The sequence below is a fragment of the Bufo gargarizans genome, chromosome 5 (genome assembly GCF_014858855.1).
Source record: "Bufo gargarizans isolate SCDJY-AF-19 chromosome 5, ASM1485885v1, whole genome shotgun sequence".
NCBI classification, from domain to species: domain Eukaryota; kingdom Metazoa; phylum Chordata; class Amphibia; order Anura; family Bufonidae; genus Bufo; species Bufo gargarizans.
The window spans coordinates 237698826-237716708 of record NC_058084.1 but is presented as its reverse complement, the minus strand read 5'-3'; the positions used below and the strand labels follow the sequence as shown (position 1 = coordinate 237716708).

Here is a 17883-nt window from a genome sequence, read left to right as displayed (position 1 = left end):
GCACATTGCCTGTGTCCGTGTTTTGCTGATCCGCGGTGTCTGTTTTGTGGATCCGCAAAATGCATACGGACGTCTGAATGGAGCCTTACAGGGGGATGATCAGGGAGTCTATATGGGGTGATCAGATGTTAATAAGTGACGGGGGGGGGGGGGGTAGTGTAGTGCTGTTTGGTGCTACTTTACAGAGCCTGTGTCCTCTGGTGGTCGATCCAAGCAAAAGGGACCACCAGAGGTTCCAGGTAGCAGGTATATTAGATGCTGTTATCAAAACAGCGTCTAATATACCTTTCAGGGGTTAAAAAAAAATAATAATAAATGGCGCATCTACAGCCGCTGGCAGGCTGCAGCTCAGCTCGTTTACCTCCGGTTCCTGTGAACTCGCGCTCCTGTGTGCGCGCGTTCACAGGAAATCTTGTGTCGCGCCGGCGCGTCCAGGAGGAATGAATCGACCGCCTCCGGATCGCAATCCTGCGTTGGGCGGTCCGGAGGCAGTTAAAGGGGTTGTCCAGGTTCAGAGCTGGACATAACCTTATTTTCACCCAGGCAGCACCCCTGATTCTGGCATCGGAGCATCTCATGCTCCCTTACCCTGCGCTACACCGAGCAGGGCAAGGGCTCTTGTTTACAATAACACACTGCTGGGCGTAAGCTTTCAACCGCAATTAGTGTCTCAAGAGGTCGATTATGAGGATGAGTTGTCAATAACGGAGGTTGTTCGGTCAACAAGTCAGGAGGATGACCAAAGTAAAGAAGTGGAAGAGGAGGTGGTGGACGATGAAATCACTGACCCAACATGGGAATGTGGCAAGCAGAGCTAGGACAGCAGTACAGAGGGGGAAGGATCCGCAGCACCGCAACAGGCTGGAAGAGGTAGTGGGGTGGCAAAAGGGAGAAGGCGGGGCACACCAAACAGGCCCACAACTGTTCCCTAGAGCACCCCCTTGCAGCAATCACCCTTGCCAAGGGGTAGGTGTTCCGCAGACTGGCGCTTTTTTGAGGAAAGTGCGGACGATAAAAGAATGGTCATTTGCAACTTGTGCCGTACCAAAATGAGCAGGGACATGAACACTAGGAACCTCACCAGCATGATCCGCCACATGGTGTTAAAGCACCCTAATAGGTGGGCCAAATGTCTGGGTCCAAAATCCGCGTCTGCGGGTCACACCACTGCCTCCTCTTCCCCTCTGTTACGTGCTGGCCAATCCCCTGTCTAAGACGCAGGCCCAGATGCCTCCCGCCATGCACCTGGACATACGCAACCGTCAGATAACACATCCACTTCTGTTCTATACCCCCGCCTTTTGAACGAAAGTGCAAATACCGAGCCACCCACCCACAGGCCATAGCACCAAATGCGCACCTTTCCAAATTGCTGGCCCTAGAAATTTTACCATTTAGGCTTGTGGACCCTGAGATCGTGGCACAGGAGGAGAGCCGTGTGGGATCTGCAATTCCGGGTTAAAGTTAGAGGTGAGACATGGAGTGTGCTGCTCAGAATTCTATTTTAAGTGACAATGTGAATAAGGCTCTCCGATACAACCTGTATATCAGATAAAGAAGTACCTCTTCCTTGTAATTTTTGGCAGCACTTGCACTTTATATACAAGTAAATATACAAGAAAGAATGTTTCCTAACAACTTTTCCTCCAAAATCGATTTTATCTTCGGTTTGGTGCATATTATTGTCAGTCTGTAAAAGTGGTGTACTACTCTGACAACATTGTTCCCAGCAGCGACCTGGGAGTCCAAGATGCATCCAGACATCCTCCCCATGCTGTTCCTGAACCATTTCAGTGGTGTTTCCATCAATTTCTGACCTTTTCCTGTGAACCCTCCCCTCTTCAGAGCAGGCGGTGCCTTGTTTAATGCTCGGGTTCTCCCATTGACTTCCATTGAGCATCCCGAGGTGTTCTACTCGAGCACCTGAGCACTTTGGTGCTCGACCAACACTAATCAGCAGGTCTGCTCAGGGCGTCAGGGATCTTTTCAGGGGATCAGGACATTTTTTCAGGGATCAGCAGGTCTGGATCCTTGCCACAGCATTACTTCCCAGGGAAAGCAGAGCCATATTTGAACTCCCTACACCTATTGGCTCCGTCCCCACGCCAGCTCCGAGCGCATGCCGCACTTGCTCCTGGCCACAACCCCTCCCGCCAGCCAACCTGCGTGACGTCAGCCACTGGCGGAAGTGTGCCGAGGAAGGGCAAAAGGGAAATGCGGCGTGTCACAGGAATCCTCCTGCCCACAGAGAATTCAACCTGCAAGACACGCGAGGCGTCGATCCCCTCTACCCAGAGGTAGGTACAGCCAGGGATGCCCAGCGCGGGACTTACTCCTAGGGACAGAGCAGGAGAGCCCACACTCCACCCGGAGCCTCCGTCTCCTGCTCCGCCCTCCCAAAAAAGGGGAAGGATCCTTAGGCTGAGCACATCAGAATTTTTAGTCAGCACCGGAAAAAAAAAACGCAGTGTTCGCCCAATCAGGCCTGATCGATCGCCCACACGTGCGTTCACCCACACCGCCGCAGTGACCAAAATAAATGTTTTTCTTGATCACTGCACAATCACTTTACAAGCGCTGCGGCGATAAAAAAAAATCCGTTTTGATATTTTTTAAATCAAATCGTAGCGGCTTCAGGTACTTTGCTAGCCTCCCATTTGTAAGAAAGGCTTGCTTTTTTTCTTGGGTAGTCTCAGGGAATACCCCCTAAATTTAGTAGTCCAAATGTCAAACAAGGGGTATTCTTCTCAAGAGGCCGACAGGATTCTGACCCAGTCGGATGAGGAATGGGAACCCTCAGCGGGTCAGAATATGAACCTGTAGAAAGCAGTGGCAGTCTAATCCAAAGTTCGGACGAGGAGGTTGAGGTCCCTGATCCCAACAGGCGTACACTGCCCCGTGTTGCTACACCACAGGTTGCGCAGGATCCACTTCAAGGGCAGCAGAGTGGGGCTGGCGCTGTTGGATTACGTAGTGAGGCATACACCAGCAGCGCAGCCCACCCTGGACATAGTAGCAGCACTGCCGTACAACATGGTGAAGTGGCGAGCACCAGAAGGGCAGTTGAAGCTGGCACGGTGGCACGTGCAATAGTTACCCCATCGCAGCCACAGCACAGATAGGCCCGTTGCTGGTACCTCAACCCAACCATCACCCCGGAAAAGATGTTGTGTCTGTAGCAGGAGTGGAATAAGGCGTGACACTGGCTATTTCTGTCCTGACCACCCTGCCCTATGCTTAGGGGAGTGTTTCCGGAAGTACCACACACAGGTACACTTAGCATAGGGATTGCATCTCACAGGACAGGCACACAGGGCTATTAGGGCCCATTCACACAGAGATGCTGCAAACCTCTCCTTTCACCTGGGACAAAGTGCATAATGTACTTCGCCACATCTCTGGGCGATTTGCGCTTTGCACATTGTCCCATGGGGAAGGAGAGGTTTGTCCTATAAAAAGGTTAAAAAAAATAAAATACATATATATATATATATATATATATATATATATATATATATATATATATATATATATATATATATATATATATATACACACACACACATACACATACACACACACACACACACAAATCACCGGTAAGCAAAAAAGTAAAAGTTCTGTTCAAAAAGTTAAATAAAGTTTATATGTTCCGTTCAAATGTTATTATAAAGTTAATACATTAATTGCTTTGCAGCCTGGTTTTTCCTTGATCGATGCGAAAGAAAAAATGAACGGCACAGAATTCTTCATTCAGCCCAGAGGCTGAACGGAAATATTTAAAAATCTCATTACCTGTATGCTCAATATAAGGAGAATAGCAGAAACTCCTAATGCTGGCCATACAGGGAGTGCAGAATTATTAGGCAAATTAGTATTTTGACCACATCATCCTCTTTATGCATGTTGTCTTACTCCAAGCTGTATAGGCTCGAAAGCCTACTACCAATTAAGCATATTAGGTGATGTGCATCTCTGTAATGAGAAGGGGTGTGATCTAATGACATCAACACCCTATAGCAGGTGTGCAGAATTATTAGGCAACTTCCTTTCCTTTGGCAAAATGGGTCAAAAGAAGGACTCGACAGGCTCAGAAAAGTCAAAAATAGTGAGATATCTTGCAGAGGGATGCAGCACTCCTAAAATTGCAAAGCTTCTGAAGCGTGATCATCGAACAATCAAGCGTTTTTCATTCAAAATAGTCAACAGGGTCGCAAGAATTTATACTGCCCTGGCATTTTAGGGGCCCTAAAGCGTGAGAAGTCTGGGATCCAAATGTCTAAAAATGCCCTCCTAAAAAGGAATTTGGGCCCCTTTGTGCATCTAGGCTGCAAGAAAGTGTCACACATGTGGTATCGCCGTACTCAGGAGAAGTTGGGCAATGTGTTTTGGGGTGTCATTTTATATATACCCATGCTGGGTGAGATAAATATCTTGGTCAAATGCCAACTTTGTATTAAAAAAATAAAAATAAAAAATATAAAAAAAAAAAATTGGTAAAAGTTGTCTTTGCCGAGATATTTCTCTCACCCAGTATGGGTATATGTAAAAAGACACCCCAAAACACATTGCCCTACTTCTTCTGAGTACGGCGATACCACATGTGTGACACTGTTTTGCAGCCTAGGTGGGCAAAGGGGCCCACATTCCAAAGAACACCTTTCGGATTTCACAGGGCATTTTTTACACATTTTGTTTTCAAACTATTTCTCATGCCAGGGCAGTATAACTACCCCACAAGTGACCCCATTTTGGAAAGAAGACACCCCAAGGGATTTCGTGATGGGCATAGTGAGTTCATGGAAGTTTTTATTTTTTGTCACAAGCTAGTGGAATATGAGACTTTGTAAGGAAAAAAAATAAAAGAAATTGAAGAAAAAAAAAATCATAATTTTCCGCTAACTTGTGACAAAAAATAAAAACTTCTATGAACTCACTATGCCCATCAGCGAATACCTTAGGGTGTCTACTTTCCGAAATGGGGTTATTTGTGGGGTTTTTCTACTGTCTGGGCATTGTAGAACCTCAGGAAACCTGACAGGTGCTCAGAAAGTCAGAGCTGCTTTAAAAAGCGGAAATTCACATTTTTGTACCATAGTCTGTAAACGCTATAACTTTTACCCAAACCCCTTTTATTTTTTTTACCCAAAAACTTTTTTTTTTTTTTTTATCAGACATGTAGAACAATAAATTTAGAGAAAACTTTATATATAGATGTCGTTGTTTTGGAAAAATTTTACAACTGAATGTGAAAAAGGTTTTTTTTTGCAAAAATTTCAGTACATTTCGATATTAAAAAAAGTAAAAAATGTCAGCAGCAATGAAATACCACCAAATGAAAGCTCTATTAGTGAGAAGAAAAGGAGGCAAAATTAATTTGAGTGGTAAGTTGCATGACCGAGCAATAAACCGTGAAAGTAGTGCAGTGCAGAATTGTAAAAAGTGGACTGGTCATTAAGGGTGTTTAAGCTAGGGGAGCTGAGGTGGTTAAAAGGGGGTGTCCCACGTAAAATATTTTACAGTTTTCAAACCAGCACCTGGATCTGAATACTTGTTATTGCATGTAATTAAAAATTTAGCATAGCCACTGAGCTATTCAATAAAATTAATCAGTATAGCGCCACCTGCTGTTCGTTTCTTATGTCTTTGACCTGCTCACTGAGAAAGACGCACATTCTCAGTTTCATCCTTCGACTGCCGCTTGCTCTGTGATAGTGAGAGCGGTGACACACAAAAAAAAAAAAAAAAAAAAAGGCCAGAAAATGAAGAAAATGTTAATAAAAGTAGAAAAGCAGCATTATTCACCTCCCTGCTGCATTCCACTTTTCAAATCAGCAAAAAAAAATAAAAAAAGCCAGTGAAGGGAAAAGCAGCAGGGATCGGAGCAGGAGAGTATGGCATTTTATTTTTATTTTTTACCCTCTTCTTCCTCTCCAACATAAAAACAGCTTTGGAAAACCCCTTTGATATGTAATACAAAAATACAAAGCCATTTAAAGTGTGTAAATAAGTTTAAAAAAATTACCATTTTTTGAGGTTCATCCTGGTGTTCACTCAGCTTCCAAAGAAGAGCAATTATGCTCAACACCTGCTGTAGAAGATGATGTGCTACAGGCTCTAGAAATTTTTCTGAAACATCTCCCATGGTCTTTTCAGGTGCCTCCTCAACCCAACATTCAATCAAAATTGGAACAACTGCTTGAATAAACTCTTTCAAATTGTATGAAGAGGAGAAACACCCATCTGTGTTGCTAGATGCGTCTGCTGTCATCCTTTCATAATACAGGGAAAGAAGAAAAACATTACTTAACATAAGGGGAGTCAAGAAACGTAGTGAAAATGTAAAATAAATCGGAATGTTCTCAGTCCCATAGAACAAGAAAGTTACCCTAGATCATAAGTGGAATTCACTATCAGGCCTCATGCACGCGACAGTATGTTGTATCAGTGTACAGTCTGCATTTATTGCAGATTGCATACTGACCCATTAATTTCTATGGGTCCGGGAGGAAAAAAAATAATAAACATTGGTGTGCTGTTTGGATCCGTGTGTCCGTTCCACAGGTTATATAACATGCTCTATTCTTGTCCATATCATGGACAAGCATAGCAATTTCTAGTAATGAGTAAGAAAAATGAGGATTGCATTGGAAGGTATTTTGCGGATCACATAGTGTGCATGAGGTCTAATTTTTAGAAAACCAGTTTTAAAGTGAGTGACACCAGCAAATTCACCAAAGGACAAAATCAGCAGATTCGTACCTATGAACTGGCTGACCTGTTGCATGTGCTAAAGGCATCTGAACCTGCATTGCTGAGAAAAGATCTTTTAATATATACAAATGAGCCTCTAAGAGCAACAGGGGCATTGCTTTCACTCCTAGAAGCTCAACTCTCTCTTTAATTAATGGAAAATAGAGATTCAAAATTTAACTTTTTTGGCAGATTATCCATTTTAATAATTTTTTTCCAGTTACAAAGCAAGGGTTAACAGCCAAACCAAACTATTTATGGCCCTGATTCTGTAGTTTATAGAAACACCCCATATGTGGTCGTAAACCGCTGTACGGGCACATGGCAGGGCGCAGAAGGAAAGGAATGCCATACAGTTTTTGGAAGGCAGATTTCGCTGGACTTTTTTACACTATGTCCCATTTGAAGCCCCCCTGATGCACCCCTAGTGTAGAAACTCCAAAAAAGTGACCCCATTTTAGAAACTACAGGATAGGGTGGCAGTATTGTTGGTACTAGTTTAGGGTACATATGATTTTTGGTTGCTCTATATTACACTTTTTGTGAGGCAAGATAACAAGAAATAGCTGTTTTTATTTTTTGTTATTTACAACATTCATCTGACAGGTTAGATCAGGTGATATTTTTATAGACCAGGTTGTCACGGATGCGCCGATACCTAATATGTATACTTTTATTTATTCGATACAGACGCAGCGATACCTAATATGTATACTTTTTTTTTTCCCTATTTTTACCAATTTTTTTTACTTTGGGAAAAATGAAGTTTTTGTTTATTTTTACTTGAAACTTAATTTTTTCAACTTTTTTTCACTTTATTATTTTGTCCCACTTTGGGACTTGAACTTTTGGGGGTCTGATCCTTTACAATGCATTCCAATACTTCTGTATTGGAATGCATTGGCTGTATGAGTAATACTGTGTAAATTACTCATACAGCTTCCGGCCTGTAAGATCCAGGGGGCTGGATCTCACAGGCTCGTCACTGGAAGGCAGCGTCATGCCTTCCTTAGACAACCCTCTGCCTTCCATGTCATCGGGTCCCCCCTACAGCCGCATGGGGACCTGATGGCACCGCCCGCCGCCGCAACCGGAGGTGAAAGCGACAAACCGCGGGTCTGAATTGACCTGCAATCGCCGATACGGGGGGTAGGGTGTCACATGACAGTCTTTAAGGGGTTAAAGGGGTTGCCTCATAGCATTTATCATGTAGAGGAAGTTAATATAAGCCACTTACTAATGTATTATTATCCATGTTGCTTCCTTTGCTGACTTAATTTATGTTTTTCATCACATTATACACTGCTCATTTCTATGGTTATGACCACCCTGCAATTAGTGGTGGTTGTGCTTGCACACTATAGGAACAAGCGCTGGCCTCTTTAACTGCCGGGACTATGGGATCGCACATAGGATGGTGCAAGCACTGCTGATGGATTGCAGGGTGGTCATAACCATGGAAACAATAAGTGCATAATGTGTTGGAAAAAATGAATCCAGCCAGCAGAGAAAGCAACATAGTAACATAGTACATAAGGCCGAAAAAAGACATTTGTCCATCTAGTTCGGCCTGTCATCCTGCAAGTTGATCCAGAGGAAGGCAAAAAAAAAAAAAACTGAGGTAGAAGCCAATGTTCCCCACTTTAGGGGAATAAAAAAAAAAAATTTCCTTCCCGACTCCAATCAGACTAACTCCCTGGATCAACGACCCCTCTTCTAGTAGCTATAGCCTGTAATATTATTACACTCCAGAAATACATCCAGGCCCCTCTTGAATTCTTTAGTGAACTCACCATCACCACCTCCTCAGGCAGAGAGTTCCATAGTCTCACTGCTCTTACCGTAAAAAATCCTCTTCTATGTTTGTGTACAAAGTACTCCATGTGTGGTCTGACTAGCAATTTGTAAAGTGGTAGGACTATGTTCTTACCGCAGGCATCTATGCACCTTTTGATGCAACCCATTATCTTATTGGCCTTGGCAGCAGCTGCCTGACACTGGTTTTTGCAGATTAGTTTGCTGTTTATTAAAATTACAAGGTCCTTTTCCATGTCACTGTTACCCAGTGTTTTACCATTTAGTATGTACTGGTGACTTGCATTATTCCTTCCCGTGTGCATAAGCTTACATTTGTCAGTGTTAAACCTCATCTGCCACTTATCTGCCCAAGCCTCCAATCTATCCAGATCCCTCTGTAGTAATATACTGTCCTCTTCAGTGTTAATTACGTTATACAGTTTAGTGTCATCTGCGAACATTGATATTTTACTATGCAAGCCTTCTACAAGCTCATTAATAAATATATTTAAGAGAATAGGGCCAAATACTGACCCCTGAGGTACTCCACTAGTGACAGTGACCCAATCTGAGTGTGGAGGCGGACACCGCTCTGGAGGCGGACACCAAAACGCTGCTATACAGACGTTTTCTCCCAGTCCGAGCATTCTCATTTTTATATACTAACCTTTTATGTGGTACAGTGTCAAATGCTTTGGAGAAGTCCAGATATACGACATCCATTGATTCGCCGTTGTCAAGTCTAAAACTTACCTCCTCATAGAAACTGATTAAAATAGTTTGTCATGACCGATCCCTCATGAAGCCATGTTGATATGGCGTTATTTGCTTATTTCCGTGGAGATGCTCTAAGATAGCATCTCTCAGAAAACCTTCAAACAGTTTACCCACAACAGATGTTAAACTTACCGGCCTATAGTTTCCAGGCTCTGTTTTTGTACCCTTTTTGAATATTGGCACCACATTTGCCATGTGCCAATCCTGTGGGACATTCCCTGTCAGTATAGAGTCAGCAAATATCAGAAATAAGGGTCTGGCTATGACATTACTTAATTCCCTTAGGATACGGGGGTGTATGCCATCCGGTCCTGGCGATTTGTCTATTTTAAATCTTTTTAAGTCACTGTTGTACTTCTTCCTGGGTCAGACAGGGCACTTTTAATGGGGAATTTTTACATTCTGCGTGTCATCTGACAGTTTATTTTCCTCAGTGAATACATTGGAGAGAAAAACATTTAGGGTTAGTTTTACTCTCTTTGGCAATTAATCTCTCGGCCTCTAGTTTGGACGCTTTTATTTATTTTTTACATGTTCTATTTTTTTTCCCTTATAGTTTTTCAGTGCTTCCGTGCAACCCTCCTGTTTTAGTGATTTATATGCTTTCTTTTTGTGATTTATTGTTTTCTTTACAGCTCTATTTATCCACATTGGTTTCTTTTTGTTCCTTAACCCTTTATTCCCATACTCACAATGAGATTTTAGGATGCTTTTAAAGATATCCCATTTTGTGGCTGTATTTTTCTTTTTGAGAACTTTGTCCCAGTTAGTTAGGCCTATGGCCTCTCTTAGTTGGCTAAATTTAGCTTTTTTGAAGTTTGGTATTTCTGTTCCTCCCTGTAGAAACGCTCTTTTCAATGATAATTGGAAGGTTATTACTTTATTGTCACTATTTCCCAGGTGTCCTCCAACCTGTACGTCTGTTGTTCTATCAGGCCTATTGATTAATACTAAGTCCAGTATGGCTGTGCCTCTAGTCAGGTCCTGAACCAGTTGGGAGAGGTAATTGTCTTTGGTTATTGCCAAGAACCTGTTTCCTTTATGAGATATACAAGTTTCAGTTTCCCAGTCTATATCTGGGTAGTTGAAGTCCCCCATAATAACCACCTCATTATGATTTGCTGCCTTGTCTATCTTGTTTAGTAGCAGATTTTCTGTGGCCTCTGGTATATTAGGTGGTTTATAGTAAACTCCTATTAGTAATTTATTATTGTTTTTAGCTCCATGTATCTCTACCCACAGTGACTCCACATGTTCATGTCTCTCACTTCTATCATCCCGCAGGGTGGGCTTTAGACAGGACTTTACATAAAGGCATACCCTCCCCTCCCCCTTCTCCCTTTTGACAATCCTTTCTAAACAGACTGTTTCCTTGTACATTAACTGCCCAGTCATAGCTATCATCCAGCCATGTCTCAGTTATTCCCACTATGTCATAGTTCTCCTCACACATCACAAATTCCAGTTCCCCGGTTTTATTTGTCAGGCTTCTGGCATTAGTATACATACATTTGAGAGGTTTATGTATATTTTTTTACCCTACACCTTCCCTTCTGAACTGTTCAAGTCCCTCCTTCCATTCCTCCCCAAGTCCCACTACCATGCCCCGGTCTCTATCTGCACGATCTTCCCATCCTATAATGTAATTAACCTCCCCCCCAGTCCCTAGTTTAAACACTCCTCCAAACTTCTAGCCATCTTCTCCCCCAACACAGCTGCCCCTTCCCCATTGAGGTGCAGCCCAATCCTATGATAGAGCCTGTAGCCGATAGAGAAGTCGGCCCAGTTCTCCAGGAACCCAGACCCCTCCTTCCTACACCAGTTCTTGAGCCAGTTGTTTATCTACCTAATCTCCCGCTGCCTTTTTTGTGTGGCTCATGGTATAGGCAGCATTTCGGAAAATACTACCTTTGAGGTCCTTGCCCTAAGTTTTTGACCCAAATCGCTAAAATAATTTTTAAAGGACTCTCCACCTACCTCTAACTTTGTCATTGGTTCCAATATGGACCATGACTGCTGGATCTTCTCCAGCCCCTCCCAGTAATCTGTCAACCCGATCCGCGATGTGTCGAACTCTAGCACCAGGAAGACAGCACACTGTTCAGCGATCACGGTCTTTGTGACAGAATGCCCTATCTGTTCCCCTAATAATTGAGTCTCCCACTACCAGCACCTGTCTGGCCTGCCCTGCTCTCCTGGTCCCCTGCTTACTGGAGCTGATATTCCCCTGACTGGCAGAGGAAGTGTCCGGCTGCAGCAGTGCTGTCCCTGGAATGACATCCCCCACATCTGCCAAACGTGCAAACTTGTTGGGGTGTGTCAGATCAGGGCTAGCCTCCCTGGCAGTCTCCCCTCTACCCCGCTTTCTAACTGTTACCCAGCTAGCTACCTCACTTTCCTCAGCCTCCTCTCTGTCACCCTCCCCATCTACCCCAAAGAGTGCTTGCTCGGTGAGAAGCAAACTCTTTTGCAAATTGTCAATGCCTCTCAGTGTTGCAACTTGCCCGTTTAGAGACTCGATTTGCGATTCCAAAACGGGTAATTTGCTCACATCTTGAACAAAGATATACACCCTTGAACGGCTGTTCCAGGACTGCATACATCATGCAAGATGTGCACTGGACTGCGTTGTCAATTGTGCAACACATACTAAGTGGGGATTACACCACAAAAGCGAAAAATACAATATAATGTAGTACTAAGAAACTGGCTAATTGCAGTCCCCCACTGAAGTCCCTAAATCTAAAGTCACTTAATCTTAAGTCACACACTTACAACGACACGTCGCGGTCAAACTCGCGCTATATATCTGCTTATCTAGATATAAATTGAAGCTCACTACACCAGCCTGGTTTGTTATCCCTCTGGCTAATATATTATTAAGTGCCTTATATTAACTTCCTCTACATAATAAATGCTATCTGCTGAAGTGAGATAACTCCTTAAATGGTGTGTTCATATTTTGGGTTTTGTAGTATTCTGGTCATTTTTTTCAACAAAATGCAGCAAAAAATGAAGCAAATGCCACATGTGTGAACAGTTGCAATAGAATGAGCTCCTATGGAGAAGCAAATAGCCATATTGCCAGGAGAAATACTTCCCTTACACCAGCACAATTACCAGGAACGAGCGTTCCTATTACTGGCCCGAAAATAGTTCTGTCTAATAGGGCCTTTATTCCACTGATGACAGGAGCTTGGCTTCTGAACAGTAGAACAGGTTTCGATCACACTTAAAAAGGGGACAGCTTACATAATAAAGTTTGAGATTTCCTGTGTGGTAAAACTGACCTGTTATCTTCATTCTCTGGTTCAGTACGATTACAATGATGCCATATTTATATAGTCTTTTATATATAAAGTTCTTGTATTAAATTAAGTATTAAAATTATTTTCTTTTCGCTCTTACCCATATTTTGACCCCCATAGCTTTTTTTATGTCTATGGAGCCGTTTAAGTGCTCATTTTCTTAAAGAACGATCTATAGTTATAATTACATTTATGAGTTTTGAAGAAGCAATCTCCCCTTTACACTGAGTTTTTATTTATTTTTTTATATTGTAGCATGCTCTGAGTGTTTTTTTATATTCATATATTGATTTGTGCCAGTGGGGGTTGTGTTTTTAATGGGGACTTAGAAGGACTAAATCTCCTTGTAGAGAGTGCCTAGTAGGTTTAAGGAGTCTTATAGGCCATGCAATGCTCCTCTGCAAAAAGGGGGAAAAAAATCTGTGTTTCTGGTGCCACTAGTTGTAAATCTAGCTATTCTAAGTTAATGTATAACCTTTTAAACAGGCCTTCAGACTTAACTTAGTAGTATAGTCAAGCCTTCGGCTCTGCACTGAGGAGGGGCAATCGTCCCAAAACAGCTGTTTGCAGATGAGGTACTGGCTTGCCTACGATCCTAAGCTAGGTCTCAAGTCCTGTTTAAAAAGTTGAACGTTAACTGGTAGATAGCTGCATTACAACTGAGGCATCAGAGGCACAACAATTTTTTGTACCAATGTATTTTTATCATAGTGTTCCAAAGAGAAAAAGTGACAGAGGTAGTACATACTTTCCAACAGAAATAAAAAAAAAAAATTAAAAAAATTAAACCGCCACTTTCTTGAACATACTATTGGGGCAAAAGCGCCACAAAAATCCCTAATAATGCTGAAATTCTAAGTATATATCAAAGTATGTGAACACTTATGTTATTGAAAAGTGAAAAACTAAAGTTTTGCATTAAATTATTAAAGACATCTAATATCCTATTTTCACTTGGTCATATTTGGTTATTGAGTGGAGAATGATGGGGTAAAAAAACTTTTTTTATTTTAGCACAGGGCTGCAACATAAAACGTGAACATGAAAGGATGTGAAGAGTTTTGTCAATACATTGTTTCTACACACACATCTTCACAGTGTATTTGGCAATTAGGAGGGGGCAGGATAAAATCACGGAAGATGTTTTGAGCAGTCTAAAAATCTGAATTTTTTTCATAGGTTGCCAATAAGAATCTCCAAGGATATTAAAACTAATTAAACACATAATCAAGCTATCGGGATTTGTCCAGCACCAAGTAATCATCTATACATACATTCTCAACACATTTCCACACAGACTACTGTACTGATTGTCTAGTGTCAGACCAGCATCGGGGTACCCTCACTTTAGCCGATCAGTGGCGTTACAAGCAATTGGACCCCCAGTGACCAGAAATATTTATGTCACATACTCTAAGGGTGTCAACTGAAGAATATTTTAAGCCATGTAATATCTGTAAAACACACTTTAAATTATTTGGACCAATTTGAATAAAACAGGACCGGAAAGAGTCAGCACATGAATTACCTTAAACAAAATGACGAGTTCACAGTTGGAAGTGCTTCGCGGGAATCATACAGGTTGATTTGTTTGCCAATCGCAAGTTCTGTCCAAGACACATCAAGATTTTTGTTTGAAGAGACAATTTTTTCTGTGTTGTTCTGAAGTCCTTTACTGGGGAACCTTTTTGCAGCTCGCTTCACTAATGCTTGTAAGAACTTTTTTAATCTGCTCAGGACATTTATCCTCCACTTCTGGGAAGTAATCTTCCGATTAGGATTGACAGACAATGTCCACATAGATGGCTTCTCAGTGCTTTTTATTTCTTTAGAGTTCTTTTGATGAGAAATAAGTTCCAGGAAATTGTTCACCAGCATACTACTACGATCAATCAGTAGATCTGGATAAGCTTCCAAAAGGATGTCCAAGATCTTTAATGAATCTTCCTGGATACCTATCATAATATGAGTCATAGCTGTGGAGAGATGGGCACTTACAAGAGGGAAGAAAGGAGCGATTCTTTCTTGGCAGACCATGGGAGCTAGATGCTCTAATACAGTGACTGCTGCAGATCTGACCATTGGATCTTTATCCGTGAATACTGCAGCCACTTCACTCATGATAACAGAAATGTGCGTGTCAATAACTGAAGGATGAGTTGAGAGGATTTCTCGGAGACCAACCAGAGCATCACGTTTAACCCCAGCATTGTAATGGTGCATCTGAGAAAGGACATCCTGCAAACATAAACATTCCTATTAATTCTGATGATATTACACTTTCAGCTGTCTCCATATTCCATCTAACATCCCTCACCACCCACACAGTGGGACCAGCAGCTCGCTAGAACCCAGCTTACATCAGTGAAAGAGTCTGTCACTAGCTTACGCTGCCCCTGAGCATCCATCAACTAAACCCTATAGGCTGCTCTATGGAAGTGAGGAATTCCATACTGATCCATTTTGTAAATTCGCCGTACCGATCATTCCTTTTCACAAACCTCCACAATCGGACAATGAGAAGATTCTCCTCCGACCAAGCATGGAAAGAACGTTTAACAGCGCCCTCCTCGTTATCTTCAGGAAATAAGTCCTAAATCACAATCTAGCCTGGAGGATCTTTCTTCCAAGAGTCAGGCCCCTTTCACACGGGCGAGTTTTCCACGCGTGTGCAATGCACCATGTGAACGCATTGCACCCGCACTGAATCCAGACCCATTCATTTCTTTGGGTCTGTGCACATGAGCGGTGATTTTCACGCATCACTTGTGAGTTGCATGAAAATCGCAGCATGCTCTATATTGTTTTTCACGCAACGCAGGCCCCATAGAAGTGAATGGAGCTGCGTGAAAATCGCATAGCATCCACAAGCAAGTGCGGATGCGGTGCAATTTTCACGCATGGTTGCTAGGATGAAAGTCTATTCACTGTATTTGTGGTGCAGGTCAGAATGGATGTCCGGCCTCGACTAGAGTTGTCGATCACAGCACTCTTCTTCAGCTCCACGCCATGTTCGCCGACGCAGCGCTGCCCCTGCTCTCCTCATACAGCAACTCCAGGAACTGGGGAGCCAGACCCTCCTCCTAGCTCCCCCTGCTGCAGGGGCCTGTATTGCTCCGGCGCCCACCCAAACTAACCAATAGCAAAGCTCCTTACTGTATGAAGCTTGGCTATTGGTTATTACAGGCAGCATTGCTGCGCTGCCTGTGCCATTCACAGCGCGCACTACGCTGATGAAAGGCAGGGAAAAGTCTAAGGCTTATTGTTACGCTTAGACATTTTTCAAAGAGTAAAATAGCCTGAGCAGACGTCTATAGCACTTATACAGGCGTTATTGTGACCTCTGGCCACAGGTATTGTGCAGACACTGATATGCAGTGACTTTTTTATAGATATGGCATGTCAGTGCTCAATATGTGGTGAGCAGCTGGTGTCATCTAAGGGTCTATTCACACGTCCGTTGTTTCTTTCCTGATCTGTTCCGTTTTTTGCGTACCAGACCTGGAAAAAAAAAAAAAAAAAAAAAAAAACAGCACAATGTTTGATTTTTTTTTCAGGACCCATTGAAAATGAATGGGTCCAGATCTGGTCCAGATCTGTTCCGCAAAAAACGGAACAGATCAGGAAAGAAACAACGGACGTGTGAATGGACCCTAAGACTTACAGCACACTTCTTGAATTGACAGGCAAGTTTTACTAGGTACAGAAATATCAAAGTGGGCAGAAGTTGCGGTATGGTCACATGGCAGGGCTCAGAAGGGAATGAGCTCCACTTGGATTTCAGAGCACGGATTTCACTGGAATGGTTTTAAGGTGCTACATTACTTTTGTAGAGTAAGTAACCTTATTTCGGAAACTACACCCATCAGGGGACCAAGATGTATCGATATGGGTTGTAAAGTCACTAGTGCATTGTAGTCTATAACAGATGTGATGTGAAGCTCAAAAAGTTCAAGATGCATGGAGAAACTTTCAAAAGTGTAAAAAAAATAAAAAAAAATAAGTATATAATAATAATAATATATAAAAAAAAAAAAAAATGTGCAACAGAGTAAAGATAACATGGAGGACAGGGCAGAAGAAACAGAGTGGCGTCTGTCAGGTAAGTACTTACCAGTTCTTTACTGCAGGTGGATCCTGAAACCAGACACCCAGTTATAGGATACATACACATGTGAAATCAAGCAACGCAGCAAATAAACATTTTGAGTCTCCAACTCCTTTTCAGACCAACATGTCTCCCAGAGGCTGAAGAAGTCATGATCTCTTCTAAGACACATCTGCTCCATTAGTGAAAAGTGTCATAGTGCTCCAAATGTACCCAAATAAATCACTGGCCATCCATATTAAGTGCCCTGCCTAAAACCCCATAGTCCATAGCAACCACTCAGAAATCGGCAGCCGGCCCACTATGTGTTACAATAGGCACCATGCAGACAGCGCGGTATACACACCGTTATTGTGAGCTTCCGTCTGCTGCTAGGGAGCGAGGAGTCTTCTCTCAGCTGCTCGCTCAGGTGAATGGACTTAACCCGACAATTGGTGTCGGTGACATTGTCCGCTCGCGGTTTTTTCTTTCCGATCTTCAGTTTCACTTTCTGAAAATCCTCTTGGCGTTTCCTTTTATTCGCCATGGCAGAAGTAGATGCCGCTAAGACAATCTGCTCAGAATGGATGTCAGCGCGAACAATACAAAGTGCCGACCACTACTCCATTCCACAGCTCCACGCAGCATCGCCCGCTCATCTGTCTCAAGCGATCCATTTCCGGGTCACAAAATACAACTTCCTGCTGTTGTCTACGGAAAGAGCATAGGGACACACTGGAAGACGCGTCTTCCACTCGCTTTAGAAAAGTTATATTGCCACGTGCGGTAATAGCTAGTTTTCGTTCTGGAGTACAGTGCTATGCAAGCTCTGGCTGTCCAGCTGTTACACAACTACAACACCCAGTATGCCATCGCTGCCTAAGGTTGCGAAGGCCCTGCCAGGAGTTGTAGTTGTGCAAAAGCTGAAAAGCTTTTTCAATTCCAATAACCGAGTAAGGAAGCTGAGGAAAAGAATGGCGTGCCTGCAGAGAAGTAGTTCTAACATGGCATCCTACTGTGTCCTAGCAGCCTAAATCAATACAGACTTTAGCTTGTCCCAGATTTGGGTGCTGTGACCAGGGCCGGATTAAAGGTTCCACTATGGAGCACTCGATTCATTGGGGTACCCCCCTAACTAAGGCTACTTTCACACTGGCATTT

The 17883-nt window shown here is 42.9% G+C and overlaps 1 protein-coding gene across 1 annotated transcript in view; it reads right to left on the bottom strand.

Annotated features, from left to right (window-relative positions):
* The window catches only part of TEX10 (testis expressed 10), a 184509-nt gene extending 167111 nt beyond the window's left edge, over positions 1–17398 (bottom strand). The window contains exons 1-3 of the mRNA XM_044295097.1: positions 17090–17398; positions 14164–14873; positions 6026–6272 (exon numbers count right to left, since the gene is read on the bottom strand). Coding sequence (XP_044151032.1) covers positions 6026–6272; positions 14164–14873; positions 17090–17269 — 1137 coding nt within the window. The 5' untranslated portion in view covers positions 17270–17398. The remainder of the gene's footprint in view (positions 1–6025; positions 6273–14163; positions 14874–17089) is intronic.
* Positions 17399–17883: the final 485 nt, after the last annotated feature.